The following is a 22944-nucleotide window of genomic DNA, read 5'->3' as shown; positions in this document are numbered from 1 at the left end:
ACATATTTTATTTTTATATAACTTTATTCATAAATATACTTTTATATACTTTAAAATGATTAGCATAAGTATAATTAATTATTGAGATATGCTATTGTTAGTATTTTATGTGAAAATATATAATGATTAATTTATAATCGAAAATAAAACCTCACGTTTTATTGTTGATTAAGAATAATGATTTTGGCCTAGTTTGAGGAAGAAGTTACCACAGCGCTGTCGTGTTTTATTTGAATTAATAGCTATCTCTTTCTACTTGATGTTTATACTTTTAAACCAAACTACATTATAATCCGAACGTATTATTCAAAATTCATATTAACTGTGAAGGGAATATATATGAAGGTCAACAGATAAAATGCCAAGTCGCTTAAAATTAATTGTTCAACCCTGACAAGAGAGTTTAATTGAGGTGATATTTCATCCATTATAATATGCTCTATTTAAAGATTGATTTCACGTTTATTGCAAAAATAAGCAACGTGGAATGATAATTTAATATTTCATTAGCTTACAAACTAGTCAAGTCAGTATTTATATCAAATTTATCCAATTAAAAATCTTTTACTTTTTTTTTAAATATAAGAACGCGATAAAAGTTTACCTGTCCCTCGAGATATTAGTTGTTCAAAGATAAGTTAAAACGATAAAGTAACGTGTTAGGTATACAGACATCGAACATGGAATCCTTTGAATGAACTTCAACTAATTAGTGGCGTATGTAGGTCGGCAGTGTATCAACAGGTCAGATGAAGCTGTTCTTTGTTATGTAGTTTATTTTTTCAATTTGTTCACGGAGACGCTTGCGCTGCATTACGGTGCTAATTAAAGATCTTACAACAACTATCGATCTACGACTAGTAACACGAGCCGAACCATCGATGTCGAAAATTAATATTTATGTTTCGTGTAGTCGTAGTGACAGAAACTCAAATATCCAATCTATCAATAATACTCAAGTTTCTAAAATATTTTCACTCTCTGTAAGTGCGAATAAAATAATTTAAATATAAAAAAGTTGAAAAGTTATCAACACAATGAGAAACTGTAAATATTTTATGGCTTTTCAAAAGAGAGAATTTAGTCCAAAAAATTCGGTATGCGAGATCAGCAGGATTCGTTGAATAATGCATTAGTGGTGTCTAGAGCGGTTATTATAGAGGATGCGCGGGCGCGGGCCTCCGTCGCACGAGCTGCATTTTAATGTCTCTCAATCTCCTCGACAACGACGATTATAATAGTTCATTTTTGAAAGATTCAAATCAATATTTATACGTGTGCTTCTACCTATCCGGAACCATGCTGAGAATAAATGATAATATTGCCTACAATATTTGTTAACCCATTTGAGAAACTGCTATTTTATTGTTTCAAGTCATGGCGTCCTACAACTTTTTTCTCAGCAACAATTCGATTGTTAAGACTTTTGAATACGATAATATTTCTTGTTTATGTAAATGACTCGAGCCGGTCTTCGTATACAGCATCAAGCTATTATTTACTTTATAACGTGGCGCGTCGCTAATGAGGCGGCACGGGCTGACGTGTAACTTGATTCTTGTCATGGCGTCCCTCCTGGTTAGCCGACTTGATAACTCTTGCGGACAAGATTTATAATGGATCGATGCTCATTATCTCTCTCGAGTAAATTAGCACAATCATTTTTTCTATTACGTTGGACCAAAGGATACATCCAAATAGCCATCATATTTCCTACCACAATTATATCCAGCCAGAATTGTTCATATAGGTACGGAAAAATATCCATTACCGTAAACGGAATATAAAATCTCTTTGCATCCATTGCCATTTACAATCTTCGCTTATCTGGACACTATAAAAAAAAGACGTGAGTTGGGACGACCGATTATAATGTAAAAAGAGCTTCGCGGTCGTTCCATAACCGATTGCAAATGGCACCCGCCTGAGGCTCCAGTCCACCATTTATAGCGCTTTGCAATCTCGGCCGCTAAAAAATAAGCATGAACTGATTTCTTTAACGATTTGATATCTAGCTATCCTTTGCGATGATGGTGTGAGCTCAAAAGATACGATTGTTAGGGATACTTAAATTAGTATGACAAAAAAGGGCTGCGAGCCGCGGCTCTCTTTTGAAATGCCTACGCGTAACGTAGGATCGTTTTTATTATGTTTATATCATCAGTGACAAGGCTCCCTATTATATTGAGTTTCTTTGGTTTTCCACCTTTGTATATTTGTTTGTATGTTAATTATGACTATGTAATAAAAAATATCTTGATCTTAATAAGTGGGGAACTATGTGACTACGACCTTTGAAATGACTTCATTCGGTAATAGTAGATAAGTGAATGAAAATATTTCAGTCTTCCACTTAAGTTTATCAATAAAAAATGTTAATGCGACGAAGAAATGCATTTTTACCACGCGCCATAGATTATAAACTAAGTAAATGAAACTATTAATATCTACATATAAACACTCGGAATCAAATATATGTTGCGGGTGATAGCTTAATAAAAATTATTGACACTTAGATGTTGATATAAGTAAATTGCAAATTTCCTAGGATAAACTCTTCGAAGATTTGGGTAATAATTTTATTATAATTTAATAAAACGTCATTATGTTTGCCTCATGCACAAATTTAATTAGATCATATTTCATGGTATATATCGAAAGAAAAAAGACGAAATAGTTAATCAAAAAATTTTATCCAAGTAATACAATAAATTGTATCCAAAAAAGTGTACAATGTGGATTTGAAAGTTACCATCGGTAAATCTTTCTAAAAAAAGGTAATTTTTTTCTTTTTAATTTCAAAATATTATAAGCAATGATTCATGTATTAAATAATCTATAATAGATTTGTCCCTTTTTATTTCAATATATTACATTAGTTCATATATGTAATATAGACAGAAAGGTCAAAAGTGTCATCGAGTAAAAATCACTTTATAATTTTATTTAAAATCTCGCCACTTGGATTATTTCCTGTCTCTTTACACTTTAATAATCTTGACTTCCACTTTTAACGTAAATAATTGGTTTTCGTTTTAAATTGCTTAATTCCACTCGGCTACACAGCTTTGCTCTTGTAACTTGATATAACACGCAAGTGACATTCGATACGCAGAACGACCGATCGTTTATAATATTTTTAATAAAAATTATAAAAAGGTTTTATTGAATTGAAAATTAAAAAAATAAACATTTTTCGTGTTAATTGGCTGTCTAGTCTGTATTTGTTTATTGATAATGATATAGGTTCAAAATAATAGAATATTTTCTATTATTATAATATAATCAGAATCTATTCTATCATTTTGAATCTATATTATTATTATTTATTCTTAAAGTAGTATTCATTGCACAGAAGTTCTATGGTATTTAGAGCGAAGAGTAAGATGTAAACTAACATTGTAAGACACTTTATAAAGTATGTGGGAGGTACAGTACAAAATATAGAAGGGAGTCAACAACTTGAGTTTTTTGCGACGCGATACCAATGTAACATCATATTTCTAAATTAAAATTTTCATTGAAATGACTATTATTAAAAACTGTATATATATTTTTATGCGGAATGCTCTTCTGATTACCAGCTCTTACATCACAAACAACATTAATACAACGACGAAATACTTCTTGTTATGATTTAGTTCTTTGTATCTTACATAAGTATATAATGGAAAGCGCTAATATTGCAAGTGTCATAATATAAGTTATTATTTATATATACAATACTGGCGCCCCGGCACGACTTCATACGGGAGCATTTTGTTTATAAAGAAAATTAAAAATGCAATTAGTTGAAAATTATTATAATCTGGATAATTTTAACTTCCAAGTTCAAAATTTTAATGTTACAGGCGGACAGTTCTTCGACCACCCGTTTCGCAGCGAACGGCTTTTTTGTTTGCATATTATTTTGAATCGTTGATACTTTCAAGTTTTCGAATAACGGTTAAGGGAGAAAATAACTTCGCAAATAGCATTTAGTTTTATGCTAATCTGTACCTAATAGATAAGAATAATTATTACTGCGAAATTTTCTGTAGACTTTTTTAAAACTTACAATTTTCTAGTACATTGTTTTGATGTATCTCCTAATGTTTAGCCAACATTAGAAAATGAAGTTAAATAAATTAAATTGATCTGTGTTTACACCGCTATAGTTCAGCTATTTTGTACAAAATATTTACAAATGATACAAACAAACCCTCGCCTTTTCTATAACCGAAAACCATCAAGAAGTGAGCGGAGATAAAGACATGCAGAAATTGACTTTGTTTTATATTATTTAACTTAATAAAATAGATTTAAAGTTTAATATATACATACATATCATTTTTAATATCCGATGTAAAGTACCGATGAAAAGAATTCGGGGCTAAGTTTTTAGATAATGAATTAAGCTATAAGCACTGGTGTTGAGCATAGATCACGTAGCGAACGGGCAGCGGTCATTCCGATTTATTAGACCGGTCGGCTTACCTCACAATAAGAAAGCCACGATCATGCTTTTCACACCTCCGTATTTGAGCGGAGATTTAGCGTTCACGCCTCGTGTGTATCTACCCCTAAAGTTCGCACCTCAACACATAGCGTATGCCCACTATGTAAAAGCATTCCTTGTTTATATATTTGTTAATATGCCTTCCAAAAATATTTTAAATTAAATATCGTATTGCAACGCTAAAGGATGTTAATATTTATTATACTTTTAGTCTGTTCGTATTTACAAATATTATTATAACTGATATCGATTATGATCTTACGTAAAGGTGTATTCATACACGCAATCGCAATTTTATAAAGATTGATCTATTGTGCTCTCGTCTGTCCTTCGTGACTTGATCTCGAGGTTGTGTTGTCAGGGATTACGATTGTTGGAGTGAAAGTCAGCATTATGAGCGTTTTGCGTGTTACGAAAACTCTATTAACAATCGAGGACGACAATACTTTTTGTTCTTTGTAATCATGAGAAACGAGATACAATAGTTTACGGAATATAATCGATAATGCGAGTGCAAGAAACTGCAGCCTGTTAGTATTGCACCATCCATTACTTCTGATATTGGTGATCAATGTGATAACTACAAAAAGATTTATTAAAAATCTTTTTGTTGTTATCACATTGATCAAGAATTAGAACAATTTGACAGATAAGACTTCATCAAAGCGTGTAAGCTCGTTAGCGACATTGAAAAGCGATTCACGTCATAAAATAATGTCTTCATTATCAGCATCGCTCCTCCTTCGCGTTGGAGTTAATCAAAATTGCATTACTCGTACGTTCATTTGGTCACGGATTGAGGCGCGGAGCGATGCGAGAAAAAAGTAGCAATAACACACCATACATACGTGCTTTTATGATTGATGAGAAGCTTAACTTTGAAAGGATTATTTATAGTCATCGGACGTAAAATCACAATTGCATTTCGAAAAATCAATATTTATTTAGCTCATGAAATATGTCGACACGATAATTTACGTTAGAGCTGAGTGTTCCCTGGTAATGGTAAGCTGACGCCTCCAATGGCCCGATAGGATGAGGTGTAGGCGGGTTCGAATGGCGCTTGGTGTCTAACGAGCTCTGTAAACACACACTGGCCACTACTGACACAAGTATATGCTTGACGCGCAGCCGGCTTTAAATACACAATACACATTCCTAGTAGTTAGAAAAGTCCACTTAAATCAAGACGGTGTTTCATGTTTACACTGTTTGGTTGGGAAGCATATTATGTTTTCTACATTATATCTATAAACCAGGGCTATATGGATGCCACTGTTCATGCGACTATTATCAACAGCCGTGACTTCGAAAAAAGAATAACAAAGTCATAAATTTTTATGGAACATAAATTTCACTCCATTAAAATAAAAGGAAACGATAAATACTGTCACAGGCTGTAAGATTTAAAATCAGTGTTGCTAGTTTTTAAAAGCACATAAATCTCTTAACAAAGTTACTTATTTGATAATATTATGTATTTTTTGTATAAAAAGATATAATCAAGGATTGTGGAACGTTTCATATAAGCAGTGTAAGAAATAATTATGAAGAATCTATCCGTTAATCGATTCATAAATAATAATAGAAAATTTTGTTTTCAAAATGAGCAATGGAAAGTTTAATGAGCGTATTTTAAATTAAATATTAGAATTTAATAGATTTTAATAGTAACGTATTAGCACTGTAGAAAAATCATATTTGCCTTACATATAGGTATATATATGTATACATATTTATATGTATGTAGTATGTTATAATTTTTATTTTAACATAAATTAACATTGTGTTACATAAAGTATGGATATAAAAAATATATCGATGCTTATAAAAACTGAACATGTTTAAATAGGATCGACGTGGGCGCGAGGTTTTGTTTTTTTTATTTGGAATCTCGACACAAAGGGCTCTTTGTGGTCGCCATTGTTGTTGCTTAGTGGTCTCTAAATCCACGTAAGAGTTAATATTCAAATAATTGAGCCTATAGCAAAACTATAATATTTATATTTGGCATATAACTGGCAAGATAAATAATAATTCATTAACAAATATAACTCATTTAAATAGCATTCAAATATTTAAATATTATGATATTATAATATTCTCCTTCTTTTTGTTATTTGAAAAATCATCCTAATCGGGCATGAAAAGAGATATGTTCTCGGTCTTCTGTACTTTAAGTGCCATCTTTGTATATACTTGTTCAATGAGAATGTATAATTCATAAAAAGATCTATTAAACATAACTGTAAGGAATATTTCTTAAAACAGGTATACATCAGTGCGGTCATTATTGTCGCTTCACTGATATGAAATAGGATCTTGTTGGCAGAACACTTCGGTTGTATTATTGAGTGCTATTATACTGTCCATATTTATTTCGTTCGTTAATCTTTTGTACAATGCAAGAAACATAGTTTATAGCATCTATTAAATGAATAGCGAATATATTTTATGTTGTAAGCAATTATTAAAATGTAAAAGTTTAATCGAAATATATAAAACCTCTTTTAATTAATGCCTTAAATATCAGATTTATTATTTAATAACGCGGAATGAAATATTTTTACTGATATTTACCTTTAAATAAAACCTGTATTTAGTCAGCACTGAGTCGGCACTTAGTCGGAATCGTATTTTATAAATGTAATTTAAATAAAAAACGATAATACAGATTTATACAATTGATTTACGCATAAAATATATAATCTGTGGCTATAAGTTTCTTATTGTTATTTATATTCAAAAACATAAAATATAAAAATGAATTAATACCTACATAATGTTTTTTTCGTAATACATCGATTTTACTGTGATAACTTTTTATTTCCTTAATTTTAACAACTGTATATTTATTTATTTATTTATTTAAGAAACACACACGAGGAATAAGCACGCATTGAAAGAACTAAGTTTAGAATCCTTAACAAAAACCTTTTTTTAAACATCATAATTCACGTTGGTCTCATTTAAGACGCACTGAAATTTTGCGGTTGATCATGATCGTCATTAACTGTAATTATCAATCGAAATCATTTTTCATTTTTTGAAAGTAAAATAACACTCTAATGAGATATTGTTAGGCATAACAATATAAGGAATCGGAATGTGTCGGCGCTGTGCTGGTCAGTTTTGCGAAATCCTTATTGGATGGTTTGGCCGTCATCTCGCCTGATTTAATGACTTTGGTATTCGCGACACTCTAATTGGGTATTGGGTTCCGACCAAATTTAGATTCGACCATCATTAAAATATTTATATTTTTAATTTAATGTAATGTATAGCCAAATCATTCTACGAAGTACATCGCATCGTGAGATTTATCACAAACATACGTACCTAGTATGCAAGTTCCTAATAGCAGGCCATTATTTATAATCGAGACATTTGTAGGTTATTTGAGTAAGCATACTATGTAAAGCTATCGGTGAAAAGTTACTAGTTTATTCGAATTTGATCTCTATAAATGTTTTCCATTAATTCATTCTAAATCCATTCAAATTGCGACATTGTCTCCCTTCTAAATCGCCTAGGTTGTATGGCGGTCATTTATATTAAAGTAACTGCACTGACGTAAGATATAGTACTGCAATTATAATTTATCGTGGGTGTAGAGCTGTAGAATTAGATTTAATGAGGTCGGTAAATCAAACGGAATAGAGTGCGGTCGGCGCGTGCCACAAGGTCGGTCAACTGAGGCGATACCAATCCTTGCCGCTACTTCTCACTCGCACCCGAGCTCGCTGTATAAGGAGTCGGGCGCGGGCATTATGCCTCAATATTCTAACGTCTAACCCGTTTGCCAAGCTCTTTTCGTCATTGCATCGACATCGTTACTCGATACTTACGCACGTGCTTTGTAAGGTATTGCAGTCGATTCGACAACTGGAGCCCTCTATAATAATATTTAAATCGGATGCAACAAAAACTGTCCACTACCAAATACAGAGAAGCGCATTTAAATGAATTTGGTTACCATAAAATCTGAAGCCTGTTAGCCATAAATTTGTACAAATACGGTCCCAGGAATTGAATATGGCTTGGGTAATTTACCTGTTAATTACACGAATCCGTTCTATTTTCGTAACCGTTTTAGAATATGCAAAAGACGTAGTTAATCTGTAAAAATGTTGAGTTAGTCATATTATAGGATTGCAAGACTGTGCATATTTAGCGAGTTTGCGTTGGATATGGCCGGGGGCGAAGTCTGTCCGGGGCGTAGAGGTCCGTTAAATAATAACGAGCATGTACATGTGGTTCCACCGAGCTATAAATTGTCCGCAGCCGCCGGGCACGCGGCACGCAATCTCAATGCGGAAAATATAGAGGCCAGTCCGTACAGCTAGATCGAGTTTACAACCTCTGGCGACTGGACCAAGCATTGTTGTTCTAGCCGCCTTTTACAACTAAGTATCTAAAACCGCTTTCGATCCGATATCATTTAAATTAATGCTTCTACAGAGTAACAGCGTTTAATTTCTATTAAAATTGGCATTGAAGCAAATATTAAACTCGAATATTCTGTTTCTGTTAAACAAACAGTTTCGTTGCTGAGATAAAATCTTAAGTATTTTCTTTTTTATGTAGGATACTCTTTCGTGCTGTCGATTTATCAGGGCTCTAAATTTTACTTACTGGCTGGTTTTAACTTCCTGGCGGTCCATTGCTACATTCCTCTGCATTGTCGCGGTCGTGCTCCGTTTACGCCACATTAAAACAATTTATTAACTTTGTGGGTTACAGATAGTCACTAAAACGAAGTGAATAAAAACAGTAAATATTATAAAGATGCTATTTTTGAAATATTTTTTTCTGAAGATAATGCTAATAGTAAATTTTCTACCTATATTAATGATTATTACGAATTAAACCAAGGTAGAGATCATGCCAAAGGGTATTCTTATCTAACTCTAAAAGAAACACGTAGTGCAAATAATACAAAAGAAATCATAAATATAAAATATATATTTTCATAATAAAAATGTTTCTGCGGTTGAGTTATTTTATTTTAAATTTTATTTGATACTATTAATAAATAATACGCGTCATCTTTTATTAAGTCTGCGACTGTACAGCGGTAATAAACATTTTTTAATATTTTTAATTGACAGTTACGGTGAATTATGAGTATTTTCTTTGATATATCGGCATGAACTCAAATTTAATTAGGAAAGCGCAAACAGCCTATATCTCGATTAATAATCGCAGTTTCACCGCTTCGTGAGATTTATCACGATGTGCACTCGCCGCTGTCATTTTCGTGTACGGATAAGATTTACGGTGTTCATTGTGTCGCTTGTTTATATGTTAGGACAACTATTACGGCACAAAACAAATTATACGACATCAATATCTAAAGTAAAATACTGCAAAGTTTTTTAAAATAAAAATATTTCGTCTTTATTTGTAAAATGAGATTCTCTTAAATAAGAGATAAAGAGTTTTGATCTGTAATAGGATTAAATTTACTTAAAACAATGACCGTCGTGACGTTTGAAATGAAAAGGAAGCTACAAAATAAATGTAAGTGAAGTAAATGAAAATGTAAGTGATGTCTTGGTATTCTATTCGCAAAGCATACGGCTCTTTCTCACGCCTCTTTTCGTATTCCGTCTGTGATCGCTCGTGTGAACTACATTCATATGCGGGCATGGGGACGATGAAGCTATCTATTTATTCGATTTTATCTATGTTAGTAAATGTCCATTACTTTAAAACTGTAAGTATTCAAAAATATCGCTATCGAATTTCCAAAAGCAATCTGGTTACAAAAGCCCTTGAAATTCACATTGCTTTATTTTAAAAATTGTAGGAATTAATAAATATGTACAACTTTTATAATCGATTAACCATGTTTAAGATAAGTTATTTAAAATAAAAGGTCTTAATTTAAAAAAAATAAGGGTATCCGTTATTAAATTTATAAAAGGCTTTAATTAACATTTATCTCATTATAGATAAAATTATGAAAAAAGCGATATGACAGCTGAGGTTTTAAAAAATATTTTTTTAAAGCACAAAGCGGGCACGTCGAGATAAGGACTACGACCTTTGTATTTTCAGTGTTAATAGCTTGTAAAATAAAAATGTAAATGTGTTAAATATGATCATATGTAATTATATTTTTTTTCATTTTTAATTCTTACTGGGTACCTGTTCCGGCTCCACACCGGGAATATACAATTATTAGATTGAAGAACAAACATAAAAAGAAAAGTGCCTATTATTTTCGGGATAAAAAAGTTAAAATTCTCGACTTTTCTCTACTTTCTAATACACATGTATAATACAAATAAACCTTCTTGAAAAGATTAAGCGTACAAACCCCGCGAACCGACTTTGTTTTATTCTATGAAGAGATGTGCTAGGTTTTGATTGAGCTGATAACTTTATAGTCATACCTATATATACTGTTATTATTTTATACGGTCTTTCATAAACATATATGTCGATTTTCACGCCCTAAGTTCATTTGGTATGCAGCTTGCATATTATTATCCGCCACAGATATTAAATTGAAAGAAATAGCGATAGAAGTATGCACGTATTGCGAATAAAACTTTAATTCAAATAATTTGAGACGTATCTAGACGAAATAGAAATTATTACGAAATGTAATGATTTTATCGAAACAGTAGGTGCTCGAGGCGGCAGAAATGACACTGGTCAAATCAATATATTGACAAACATGTAGGATTGGCAGGGTGACAGCTCTGACACTTGTCATTTAGAACGTGTGACAAATTCTTATCGAGGTACTGACGGAGACGAGATGTTTGCTCTAGGTTCCAGACACGTTTACCTTACCTACTCATAGATATAAGATAAAAAATTCTTAAAAGTTTATTTGTATATAATAGCAAGTTTTATTTAGTTAATAAACGGATTTCAATTGTAATTTGATTCTTGATCTTATTAATAACCATTTTTTTGTTTTATTAAACAACACTGTCGAATTTATATAGTGACCACATTTGCCTTTTTTATTGACTGTGAAAAATTGTTATCATAAATTTATAGCGGTGGGATCGTAATACGATGTGGATCATTTGTAATCATTCCCACGATTGGCGTGATCACGCGAAAGCATGTGATCGCCTAAAATGATTGCTATCACCTTATCAATAAACATTCCCATGCGATTCATTCTTCGTCTCAATTTTCGTTTATTTGCATATTCGACAAAAAAATATTTGCTGGGAACTTGATAATATTTAAAATAATTTTATTATATTAAATCTGTGTACATTTTCAAGCACGATTATGTATTTAGTACCTTATTATAGCTGCGATTTAAATTTTTCTTGAAAGGGTTTTTATCGCACTTCGTTCGTTAGTCATTACGAAGCATAATTTTCGTAAAACTTTTCATTCCATGCAAAAGAATTCCCTTCTATAGCCAAGGAATTTTATAAGATCAAGTGTAATCATGAAAGCATGTGCTATGTTGAGTGCCCTCACTACGCTCTAATTAGTTGTTCTTGAAATTGCGCGTAATTATGCCGCAAAGGGTTTTGTTTGCGGGAGTTTACATTTTTAGTTTCCTTGAGTTTTTTTTATTGTCTTTATTATTATAACACTACATAAATTTGATACTTTGTTGTTGTATTTTTTATATAAGATAATATTAAAATGCTATTTTAATAATATTATTGTAATGATTGTCTTAATATATTATCTAATTTAAAATCCCACGTTCGTATTCCTTATCAAAAGTTTATTTTTATAAGTATCGCTAGGTCAGCAGTAGGTAAGGCAGTTTGTTTTAAAACGATTTATTTACAACGTCTGTCAACTACACGATACATGTGCTGCGCTGGCGCCGCGCCGGTGACGTCGTCGTCGCACATGCGCACTCAGCCAAATTCGTGTTTCATTTAAATAAATAATAAAAACATTCTTTATGATTGTTCGTGCTACAAAAAAATAATTTATGATGACAATGGAATTCAAAATAAATTACATTTAAAATCGAGTCATGTTAAGTGGTACTAATTTAGCGTTTTTTTAGCCGTCTCATTGTACTGGCAACATACCTACTATGTAACAATCCCAATATAAATGCAAGCCTTGATTAACAATATAAGTAAGTCATACTCTAAATAGTTACGTTTATATTTTATTATAACTGACACTAATAGTTGTATATCTCTACACAGAGATACATAGGTAAGTTATTGGCATTACTAAGACTGAATCAATTTCCTTTCCGTTACTTATAACTTATAGTAAATAAATTAGTCACGTACGTACCATCGCGATTGTATGACTTGTCTCGGTAGCGTGTTTATACAGGTGATACTGGAGGTATGCCAACAGTAAGCATTAATTTCTTCAATACCATAACAACTAGTAACTATTTGTATTGAACGAACAAAGTCCGCCTTTTCGGTTCTTCATTAGAAGTAACACCCAAAAGTGTACCATAGCTGGGCTCGGGTTCTCATGCTTAAAAGAAGAAGCTGTCTTATTCCAGGCGACAGAGGGTGCAAAAAACCCGGGCGTTGCGCATTAGTCGGCGCCTAGCGTATGATGATCGAGTCTTGATCCATCGGTGAGTTGCCCCAGAAGCTCCCTTATAATTTTTTATGTAACCGCTAGAACACTGCTTGCACTAGAGCGCTTATTGTGCTGAAGAACGAATTATAAACATAAATGAATTCGCGATCTATAGTTAAATATCGTCAACTATTCTCTCTTTATTCAATTTCGCTTCAATATATAACCATAAAATAGGATATATAAAGTATAAATCACATTTCTAGCAATTGATGGCAAGTCTTAGATTGCAAAGTTGGAATGAATCTCTAGACGTGATTTGTGAGGTGCAGAAAATAATAATCACGTATAAGTTGATCGGTGACGGAGGGACGCCCACACGCCGCCGCCCCGCACGAGTTGCTCCCATTATACAATCAGGACGAATCATCACTACCATTTTATACTATTACAGTGCTATCAAGATCTAATACACTTGCACAGTATACACGTTCTGTTCTAAACGAATCTAAACCCGCACATTCGACGTAATGGTATCTGGAATATAGTTCTATCTAAATGACAAAATTATAGATTTTGATCTATATCGTAGATATATGGTACTAAGTAATACTAAGTAATACTCATTATAATAATGAAAACGCAATTGAACGTTAGTCTGTTATTAAAATTTTCATTCTTATATTTGAACACTTAAATTTAAACAGATTATAAAAGCTGTATGGAGTAATGTCAATGCCATAGGTTATTTACCCAATCAAAGAGACAAATAATGTTACCTATCTGTAAGGGGTTGTTTCGAACTTGTGTGAGTATGAAGGCTCAGGTTATATCAACATATGAATACAATACAATGAAGATGCACGTGCGCGGTACGGCCGCGACCATTGTCTGATACCACCGTGATGTATACTAAACTAAAGCTATAACAACACCATTGTTTCACGGAAATCCGTACATGCTTTGACACTTACAATAAATTGGACACATGTGTATTGTTTTTATGGGGAGCCATTATTGCTCGAGCACTTGACGGACTTTTTTATACGTGACTCAGAATACATGGCCGAATTATTTTAATTTTTTGATTAATCAGTTTTCGACATACATACATTTAAAATAAATGATAAAATGTTGATTCAAATTTGAATTAAACTATGAAATACAAAATGGGTAGCATTGAGTTATCACTTATGTGTATAAATTTCAAATATATCTCTTTTCTTTTTTTTTTCGTTATAATAAAGAGATTATATTGTATTTTTTATCAATATATCCGTATCATAGACTATAAAGAAAAAAAAACGGTTATTACAGTGCAGTATCGTAACAAAATCGTGCTTGATTCAGCATTGAGGCTGACCTAAAAAATATCGTTTGTGCGCTGTGCCATTGTGTGGGTGAGTTTGAAAGCCTATAAATCTCGCCGCAGTAAGGCTCGTGGCGATGGCGGGGACAAGAGACTTGAAATTGTATCGGCCACAATATGTATAACCATATCCGCCTCGACTTTGCTAGATTTTATCTCGCTCTCGTTTATACTGCACCTAGGTATTAGATATATATTTATTGTTTCATATACATTATTTATGACTTTGTAGATAGAATGATAAAATTATGCAAATACACTGCAGTTGAAACGGGTCTATATACGTATTTACATATGTATTGCGAGTAAAAGGAATATATATTGACTTTCTGTATTGGAAACTACAAAGTTGATACAAAATTCATTTTTCTTATAATCATATGCGTAATTTTTTTAATAAGCTGCAATTTACGGAGCAAGTAAATATTGCGAATTAACGCAGACTATTATGTTAGCTTGCTATGGAAAGACGCGACGTATCTAAGGCATTACAATAATAGTATGGCATGATGATATCGAGTATGGTAATACGCTACCGGAGTACCGGCTTGGCGCGTGGGCAGAGCGCGGGCGCAGCTCGTGTCTTCTTTAGGGTTGGCATTTTATCAGAAATAGAAAATAATTATTAGCTACAAACATATGACATACCAATTTAAGAAAAAAAATTATTGAATTTCTAAATTATTTAAAGATTTTTTTAATTGTATTCTAATTATTTTTCCGTTTTCAATAAATATCTGTGCTGGTTTATACTATTACAGGATAATTATAATGTTTTTCCAATATATTGAACAAAATATTTTCTTTCATATGACTGAGAGGTCATATACAACCCTATGGTAGATTAAGGTTGAACGTACGACTCATTGTTATCTCGCGTCAGGTTTGGGCGAGAATAAATAAAAGTCTTCGTAGAAAAGATATACATTTATTTTATTATTCTAGCGCGACTGTTGTAACTGTGATAAAGCTTTATGGGACTTTTTGTAGTACGCTAACGAACTTTCTTTACAACTCTCCATAAGGAGATATGAAAAATATGCTCTCATACAAGATTTCGTTTATACGAGTATATGAAACAATTTTATGACACAGATAAGCCTAAATTTGACTTGACAAAGTGATATTTCTTTTAAATATAATTTAGTTCAGGCAAATGTATATAAGTACCAAAATTAAGTATGTAGGTATACTATGGACCAGAAAGTAGTTTTATATATAATAGTATATTACATTAATAATGTTTAAAGTTGTATATCAAACTTAAAAAGTGGGTTGTTAAATATTTAAAATAAAAAAATAAATGCAAACGCAAAATTCAAATTTCGAATTAATTGACCATTTAAAAAATTATACGTCTTTCTACGATGCATAATTAAAACATATATTATCATCTTTATTTAATTGGTTAGGTTTCCCCCAAACATTTATGACGAAAGAAAAAACTTTATAATCGACCAAGTCTTTCGATATTTTATCTTTTATCACCCATACGTTAAAAATTTCAATTTATTGATTGTAACGACTCTATTTCGTCGTAAAATAACAAAGGCGTTATAAAGATAATAAAATATCTTCCATAAGGTTGTAAAGAGCAATTGCTCTAAGACTATTGTAAAGATCATTTTAAAAATCGTATAATTTGATATTATACATTTTATATTATAGTTATAATATAGTTATATATAGTTGTATTAACAACAGTTCAAATTTAAGGTATACTTTATAAACTATATTTAGTCAAACTTTTTTATTAAGATCGCTTTTTGTTCAAGTTTTTCTTTATTTTCGTAACCTTTACCACGCGCATGAAGCTTTTAGTCCGTTATCGACGGCAAGTCATTCGTCAATAATCACTAAAGATTGCTTTGTATTTAAGCTTTTCTCTTTCTAGCACGATTTATAAAAAACAAATTATAACTGGAATATATAATGCCTCGTCACCAATGACAGATATATTGTAGTAGCTTATTTTATGGAGTAGATATGTTCTAGATTTTGATGTTTTCCTTTTACCCGCTCATATTTTTTTCCTTTCTTAAAATTAGCATAAGTTTTTTTTTCCAAGTCTATTATTACCTTGTATCTATCTAGCACAAATATTATATTGTTCAACGACCTCGTAATACCAGTTTTGATATCAAAACTCTTACACAAAAGCTTAGACTTTATCGCAAAAACACATTTAAACCACAATTCTAGTATATTTTACTGGGTGAAATATTTAAAATTCCGTGTATGTTTGTGTAGAACTAACAAAAAATGTGACCACTAAAGACGCGGAACAACCCATGGCAGTTAACACCCCTCCACGTAATATTTTTTGTTTGTGTTGAGAAACAAAAAGGTCTGTGCGGTTTTTACGTAACATAGGTTTTTTGTTCGTGTTTGCTTTAGCGCGTTGATAACGCAATGGCGTCAGGAATTGACAATAACTAAGACACAAAAATTTAATTCGAATTAAGTATCAAATGAGTGGTTTTAGAGTTGTGTTTAAAGTTGCCATTATGCAACTATATTTAATATTCAAACTGGGTTTTAATTCAATTGCCAATTCGTAATCAATCAAGCTATAAATGTTTGCAAATCACATCTTGGTAATCTTAATGCCGCGTAATCTGCAAATGTATAAGGATAGTGCTACATTTCTCGGCATACTTCTAGTTTATATACTCTATAGAAGGTTGTTAACCCTTGACAACCCTTGCATCCACGTGTGCTGGAACCTGTACGCAATCTCGTAGGATAATAACATTTCTAAGTTTCTTTAAATATCACATTACATAAAATTAAATACGCAATAACATTTTCGTAAAAATATAAATTGTTTTAGTTTAATGACGTTTCTTTTAATAGATGTTTTAAATTTTATTATTACTATTAAAGTTTATGTTATGTATTGGTAATGGGTTATTAAAATCTTGTCCATATAATGGAAGTCATAAGAAGTGTGGTGTCGAAAGCCCTGTCCTAACCGACGACCACTTTTTTTTGTCAGACCATAATACACGCACATATTTCAAGATTCAGCCCATTAGGGAGGATTAAGGAAGCCCTGCGATGACGTGAAAGTATTAAGGATGTGACTCGACGAAGCACATTCTATAAAAAGCTCATACAAAACGAAAAAGTGGCAAGTCTTAAAATATTAAGGTCCGTTTTTATGAATTAATTAACAAAATTAAAAAAAAAAACGTCATTTAGGTTAGATTATTATTCGAATTTTAAATATTAATGTCATGGTAAGATATCGAGGTATCGATACCTTATCTGAGGCTAAGAGCAACTTCCTGCAATGCTCACTTTTTATAAGTTAAATACTCCCCACAGCATGCGCACTTACAATGCCATATAAATCGTTACTGACTCAAAGGCACTTCAACATGACTAATAAAGAGGCGTCGGACAGGCCACACATACAATACATTTTACATAAAAGCCTAGTCGTTTTTTATGACTGTCACAAGGCATGTAGAACCATGCATGTTATCTTTTATAGCGTGCCCTTAATCGTATATTTCAGTTTTATGTTATGTTAGTGCCGTGGGCAGGGCGTGGGCGCTACTCCAGAAATTCTGCCCACGTGTCAGATGTAAGATTTGAACGGACAATTGGCTGGAGGCAACTGTATACGACCATTTTCGTGATCTTTTCGTGATATATAACAGAGAGATCACATCTTGAAACCAAGTATTAAACTTATACCACCTACAAATAACACATATATAGGTACCTAAATGAACGCTGTACGATCTTATAAGAATGTGCAATTATGTGTTTCAATGTTATAACAATCATTGAAATGTTTTAGCCGCGGTGTAGTTTATACTTTTAATATTCTGTTACATTATACGGGTCTTTATTATTAATAATATAGCGTGATTTATTTTGCCATTATGACGAATAGGACTAAAATTATAACATATACTACAATACACTATAATAACTAAAATATATATACATATTTTTAACTGGATTTCGTATATTTTAATAAATTTACAAATACAATTCAGTGTTTCAAATAATTATTTAAATTTTTTTTTTCTATTATAGTGGATTGACATCGACTGCGGAGCGTGGTGTGACACCGGTCTACCTTCGTTGCCGGGAGGGCAGCGTGTCGTGGCTCTATCCCCGGGGCGCACTCCGGCTACTTTTCAAGCCGCCGCTGCCGGCCGATGAGCGCGACTTTACTGTTTGCGTCAGAGTCATAACACGGCCTGACCCGCCTGATCTTTTCCATACATTGCGGCAAAATAAGACAGGTAAGCCGAGACTTCCGTTATTATTTTCTGATTACACGGCGACGGGAATGAAAAACTTTTAAATTTACGCGGTTTATGTTCAATATATTTATGTTTCACAGACGTCGCAGATCGCTTTCCAGCGCGTATCTTTGTGGAAGGCGTTCGAAGACTGGTACCTCTGTACGCGCCCGACGATGGCGATGTCCGCGAGCTGCGGTGCTTCCACAGCCGACACGGACAAGCCGCGTTGTACGTCGAAGCCGAACCAGAAGAGGGAACTAAGAGACGAGTGGCAACGTTTAAATATGAGGCCAGGCCGCTTGTGAGGCGACACTACGATCCTGCCACAGCTGACTGCAGACCTTGCTCTGAATCCGAATTGGAGTTGGCATTCTGCACAAGTGATCTCGGTAAGCATTTACTACATATAAAAGTATAATTGATACTATTAATAGCAAATATAGTAAATACGCTAATTAATATAAGAGTTTCTTTGGTAAGACCGTAATAGATAATATTTTTTAATACGCTAAATAGTGTTAATGAGAGCAAAATGTCGTCCTTAATTCGAATAGTAATTGACTTTTCTATAGGTAGCGTAGCCGGCGTTTATGGTAGATATTACACCACCGCGATAATGAGCCAGCTCGAAACCAGAAGTGCTGTTGCACCCTACTGAATGCTAATAAAGCTAATACTATTTTAACCGCACTGCAATTTGTCGCCATAATTTCCATTTCTCAAGCCTTAAATTAACTTTAGAATTTAAATTACTTTATCCCTTTGTGCAACTTGTTGAGAATTTGTTTTTAAATTAAAAGGCTTGCATTTACGAAAATTCATTTGAATAATAATAAAAAAAAACACGATTCATTTTGTTGTAAGTACCGAGTCGCTTCGTAAGCTTCTTAGAGCGGACACAGATTAAAATGCAACCCGTACCGGTCTCAGTTTACGGAAGTTCTTATATATGCAGGAGGAGTAGGATGCGATGACTACTTAGATTCAATTTACGTCCATAATAAGCAAAGTGACAAGTACAGGATAAACTAGTCTGAAGGCACGCGACGCAGCGGGGAGTGAGCGTGGATATTTTTTCTAATCGTTTGATAGATTATAATGGTAGAGTTATGTCATAGCTCGGCCGACGTCGAAGCGGTGGGCGGCCATTATTAGCCGCCTCTAGCACGTATCATTGAAATTTCTGTGTGTCATCCTACATAATAATTATTATTATTGATATTCTTTGCCTGCGTGACGTCGGTCAAGCGACAGTGCTTGTTTGGTAGATGTTTACATTTATATTATATATTTTTTCATATTATGTTTTTAAGGAACTGGTCTCGGTATAGGTATCTATAAAAAATATCCTCCTAATTATTGTTTTAATTCTTGTCAATCGTCTAAGTTGTTTTCATTTTATTGTGAATCCAATCAAAGTAAATTATAGCGTATGAATAAATAATTCATGACAACATAAAAACAACCGAATGGTACCTATATTCTCGCTATTGTGTTGAGGTTCAGGAAAGAGACATATGAGGTTCGTTAGTTAAAAGCCTCGTCAGTAATTACTCCTCGGGGCGGGGTCGATGACCGTTTACTTTTACCACTATTCACTTATCTCTCACAAACAAAAGCGACTTTTAAAAAGCAAGCAAGTGTCTACATTCGCTTACTCATAGATAAGCAAAAAGCTACGGACAATAGCTACAGTATCTTTGGAGATAACGAATCGGTTATGGTCAGTAGTTTAGTTTTTGCTCGAGGACAATGCTAATAAATTTTACATTTTGTCTTTGGTTAGGATATTGTAGTTGATTAAAATTGAATTCGCGAAATTAAAAATTTTTGACAATTAATAAAAAGCGGCAACTTTATACGGGAATAAATAATAATAATACATATCGATCAGTGGTGATTGGGCGATGTTGTACCTAGAGGAGGTCGCGGAAAGATCAATTGCTGCTTATAACGATTACTGACAATGTAAATATTTAACCTGATCTGAGTTTATCAACATCCGTTATGACAATGTTTAACTGTTGTAATCATTCAGAGGGTAGTTTTTTGATATTTTGATTTCTATATTTCTTTTTCGTATAAAAACTTATATTTGTATAACATATGCACGGGCAGTTCTAATGCAAAACCCATTTATTTTTTAAGTCAGTTCACTTTTATAATGTAATGGTAAAAAGGAGTTTAAAAAGGTATTTGCTAACAAATGTATAATTCAACAGTGTCCCGTGGCGTTATCGTCGGTAGCGAACAGCGGGAGGAGCTGGACGCTACCCAGCTCACGTGGCGCCTCACCAAGCTGTTGCGCGCCACCGCGTCCGCCGATAGTGCGAACAGCGCAGACAGCATCGATGACGCCGCAGACATCGGCGACATGGGCAATAGTCTCGACGACGACCGCTACTACAGGTACATATTTATAAAACAATATATTATCAACATTTTTTTTAAATTGTTTTCGTTGTTTGAAATTGGAATGGAAACGTACATAAATTTATTACACTCATGAAAGTTAAACTGAGTGATAAACGATTAAATATTGATTAGAGAAATAAGAAAGTTTTTATTAATAATCGCTCGAGGCAAAAGGCGTTTTTATCTTATTTTTAATTATCCAAGATCGATCATTAATTCGCCAAAAAACTGGGACTGCAATAAACGCTGGAACGTGTCGATAATTATCAATCGCTCGCAGGTACGCGACGGACAGACGGCGCCGCCGCTCGCTGCTGGCGCACGTGCAGGTGTCGGCGGCGTGCGGCGCGGCGGCGGGCGCGGGCGAGTTCCTGCTGATGGCGCGGCGGCGGCTCGGCCGGTACTCGCTCGTGTGCGCGCCGCGGCTGCACGACTGGCGCGCGCTGGTCGAGCGCCGCAACGCCGAAGGCACCGCGCACTGCTCGCTGCAGCACTGACCCTCGGCACGAGCCGCCGCCTCTGACTCGCGTGCTACCTCACGCCGCTGAATCGTGATCGAGTGTGGAAAATGTAAATACGAATGAGAGTATTTGATACGACTCATCCAAGCAAGATTGTAAAAATAAAATGTACATAAATATTAAAACGAATTGAACCTGCTGTGCCGCTATCGTAGAGAAGTCGCCTACTATTCTGGAAAGATCCGAACAGTGTCAATTTTGTTCATTATCCTCCGAATTCGTATGGAAATGCCCTCAATGCAACACATGATGAAACACTGTACATATTGTATTTAGAAATAATTACTTTTTAAAAGAGAGTAAAGCTAATTTATATATATAAATATATTATATAGGTTTATCAGAACACATCATAAAAAAACGGCATATCAAAAAAACAATAAACAAATATATTTGAATTATTTACTGGAGAAGACGCAGAAAACAGATAAAATGTGTTTTGGTAACCCTAAAATAATAAAATATTTATATTAATATCTGCACAATATTTCATATATATAGTTTAAGGTTTTAAGTCTTTACTTGCCATAAAGCTATGTACACAAGAAACATTGTATAGTATAGCATTTATTTTATTATTATCATAAAAGGTATACCGCAATACATATTTATAATTAATAAGGAAAATGTGGTCCAGAGTGCCAAAATCTGTTATATTTAGAATGTAAGGTTGATCTCAACTGTGTACATACGTTAAAGTTAGATATAATGTTACAAAGAGAACTTTTATCATCTGTATTATAATTACTTATTATGACATATGTCAAAATTAATATTTTATTTAAAATATATTCATTCATTAGTCTTCCTGTATTAAAACTTTTATATATTAATTAAACAGCTGCAAATACATTGTAATATAAAATAATTACGTTATTAAAAGTTAATATATTGCGAAATATATTACCGCTAATGCGGAAATAGCTTCCTATTAGTGCTTCCAAGGAAGAAAATTGTATAAAATATATTCTTATATACATTTACTTATTGTATTTAAAAATAGAAGAATTATTAACAGATAATATATAGTTATGTACAAATATTGTCAACAATGTATAAATTTATATGATAGGTGTCGATATGTGATATAGTTTTATGACGGAATATGGTGCGCCTCAAGTGTACATGGGTGCGAAATGTGTATTATGAAAGTATATGTTGTAAAGGTTGATATTAAACGCTGTTGAATGAAATAAAATAGTAATAAAATAATTTTGTTTTCAATATTAAGTAATCACCAATTATAATCCTCTATAATGATTGTTTTTTTTTACATATACCTGTATATTACATACATTTGACTCATCAAAACATGAAGTAAAAAAGGCACGGCCAACTGAGTGTGAACCCGTGGATGCTATTAAAATTATTAAA

At 33.0% G+C, this 22944-nt stretch overlaps 1 protein-coding gene across 1 annotated transcript in view; it reads left to right on the top strand.

Annotated features, from left to right (window-relative positions):
* LOC113394935 (meteorin-like protein) overlaps window positions 1-22778 on the top strand; it is a 28103-nt gene extending 5325 nt beyond the window's left edge. Inside the window, exons 2-5 of the mRNA XM_064215859.1 lie at window positions 18420-18631; window positions 18733-19023; window positions 20857-21043; window positions 21330-22778. Coding sequence (XP_064071929.1) covers window positions 18420-18631; window positions 18733-19023; window positions 20857-21043; window positions 21330-21546 — 907 coding nt within the window. The 3' untranslated portion in view covers window positions 21547-22778. The remainder of the gene's footprint in view (window positions 1-18419; window positions 18632-18732; window positions 19024-20856; window positions 21044-21329) is intronic.
* Window positions 22779-22944: the final 166 nt, after the last annotated feature.

This window comes from Vanessa tameamea, chromosome 9 (genome assembly GCF_037043105.1).
Source record: "Vanessa tameamea isolate UH-Manoa-2023 chromosome 9, ilVanTame1 primary haplotype, whole genome shotgun sequence".
In the NCBI taxonomy this organism is placed as follows: Eukaryota; Metazoa; Arthropoda; class Insecta; order Lepidoptera; family Nymphalidae; genus Vanessa; species Vanessa tameamea.
This window is presented reverse-complemented; position numbering and strand designations above follow the sequence as displayed.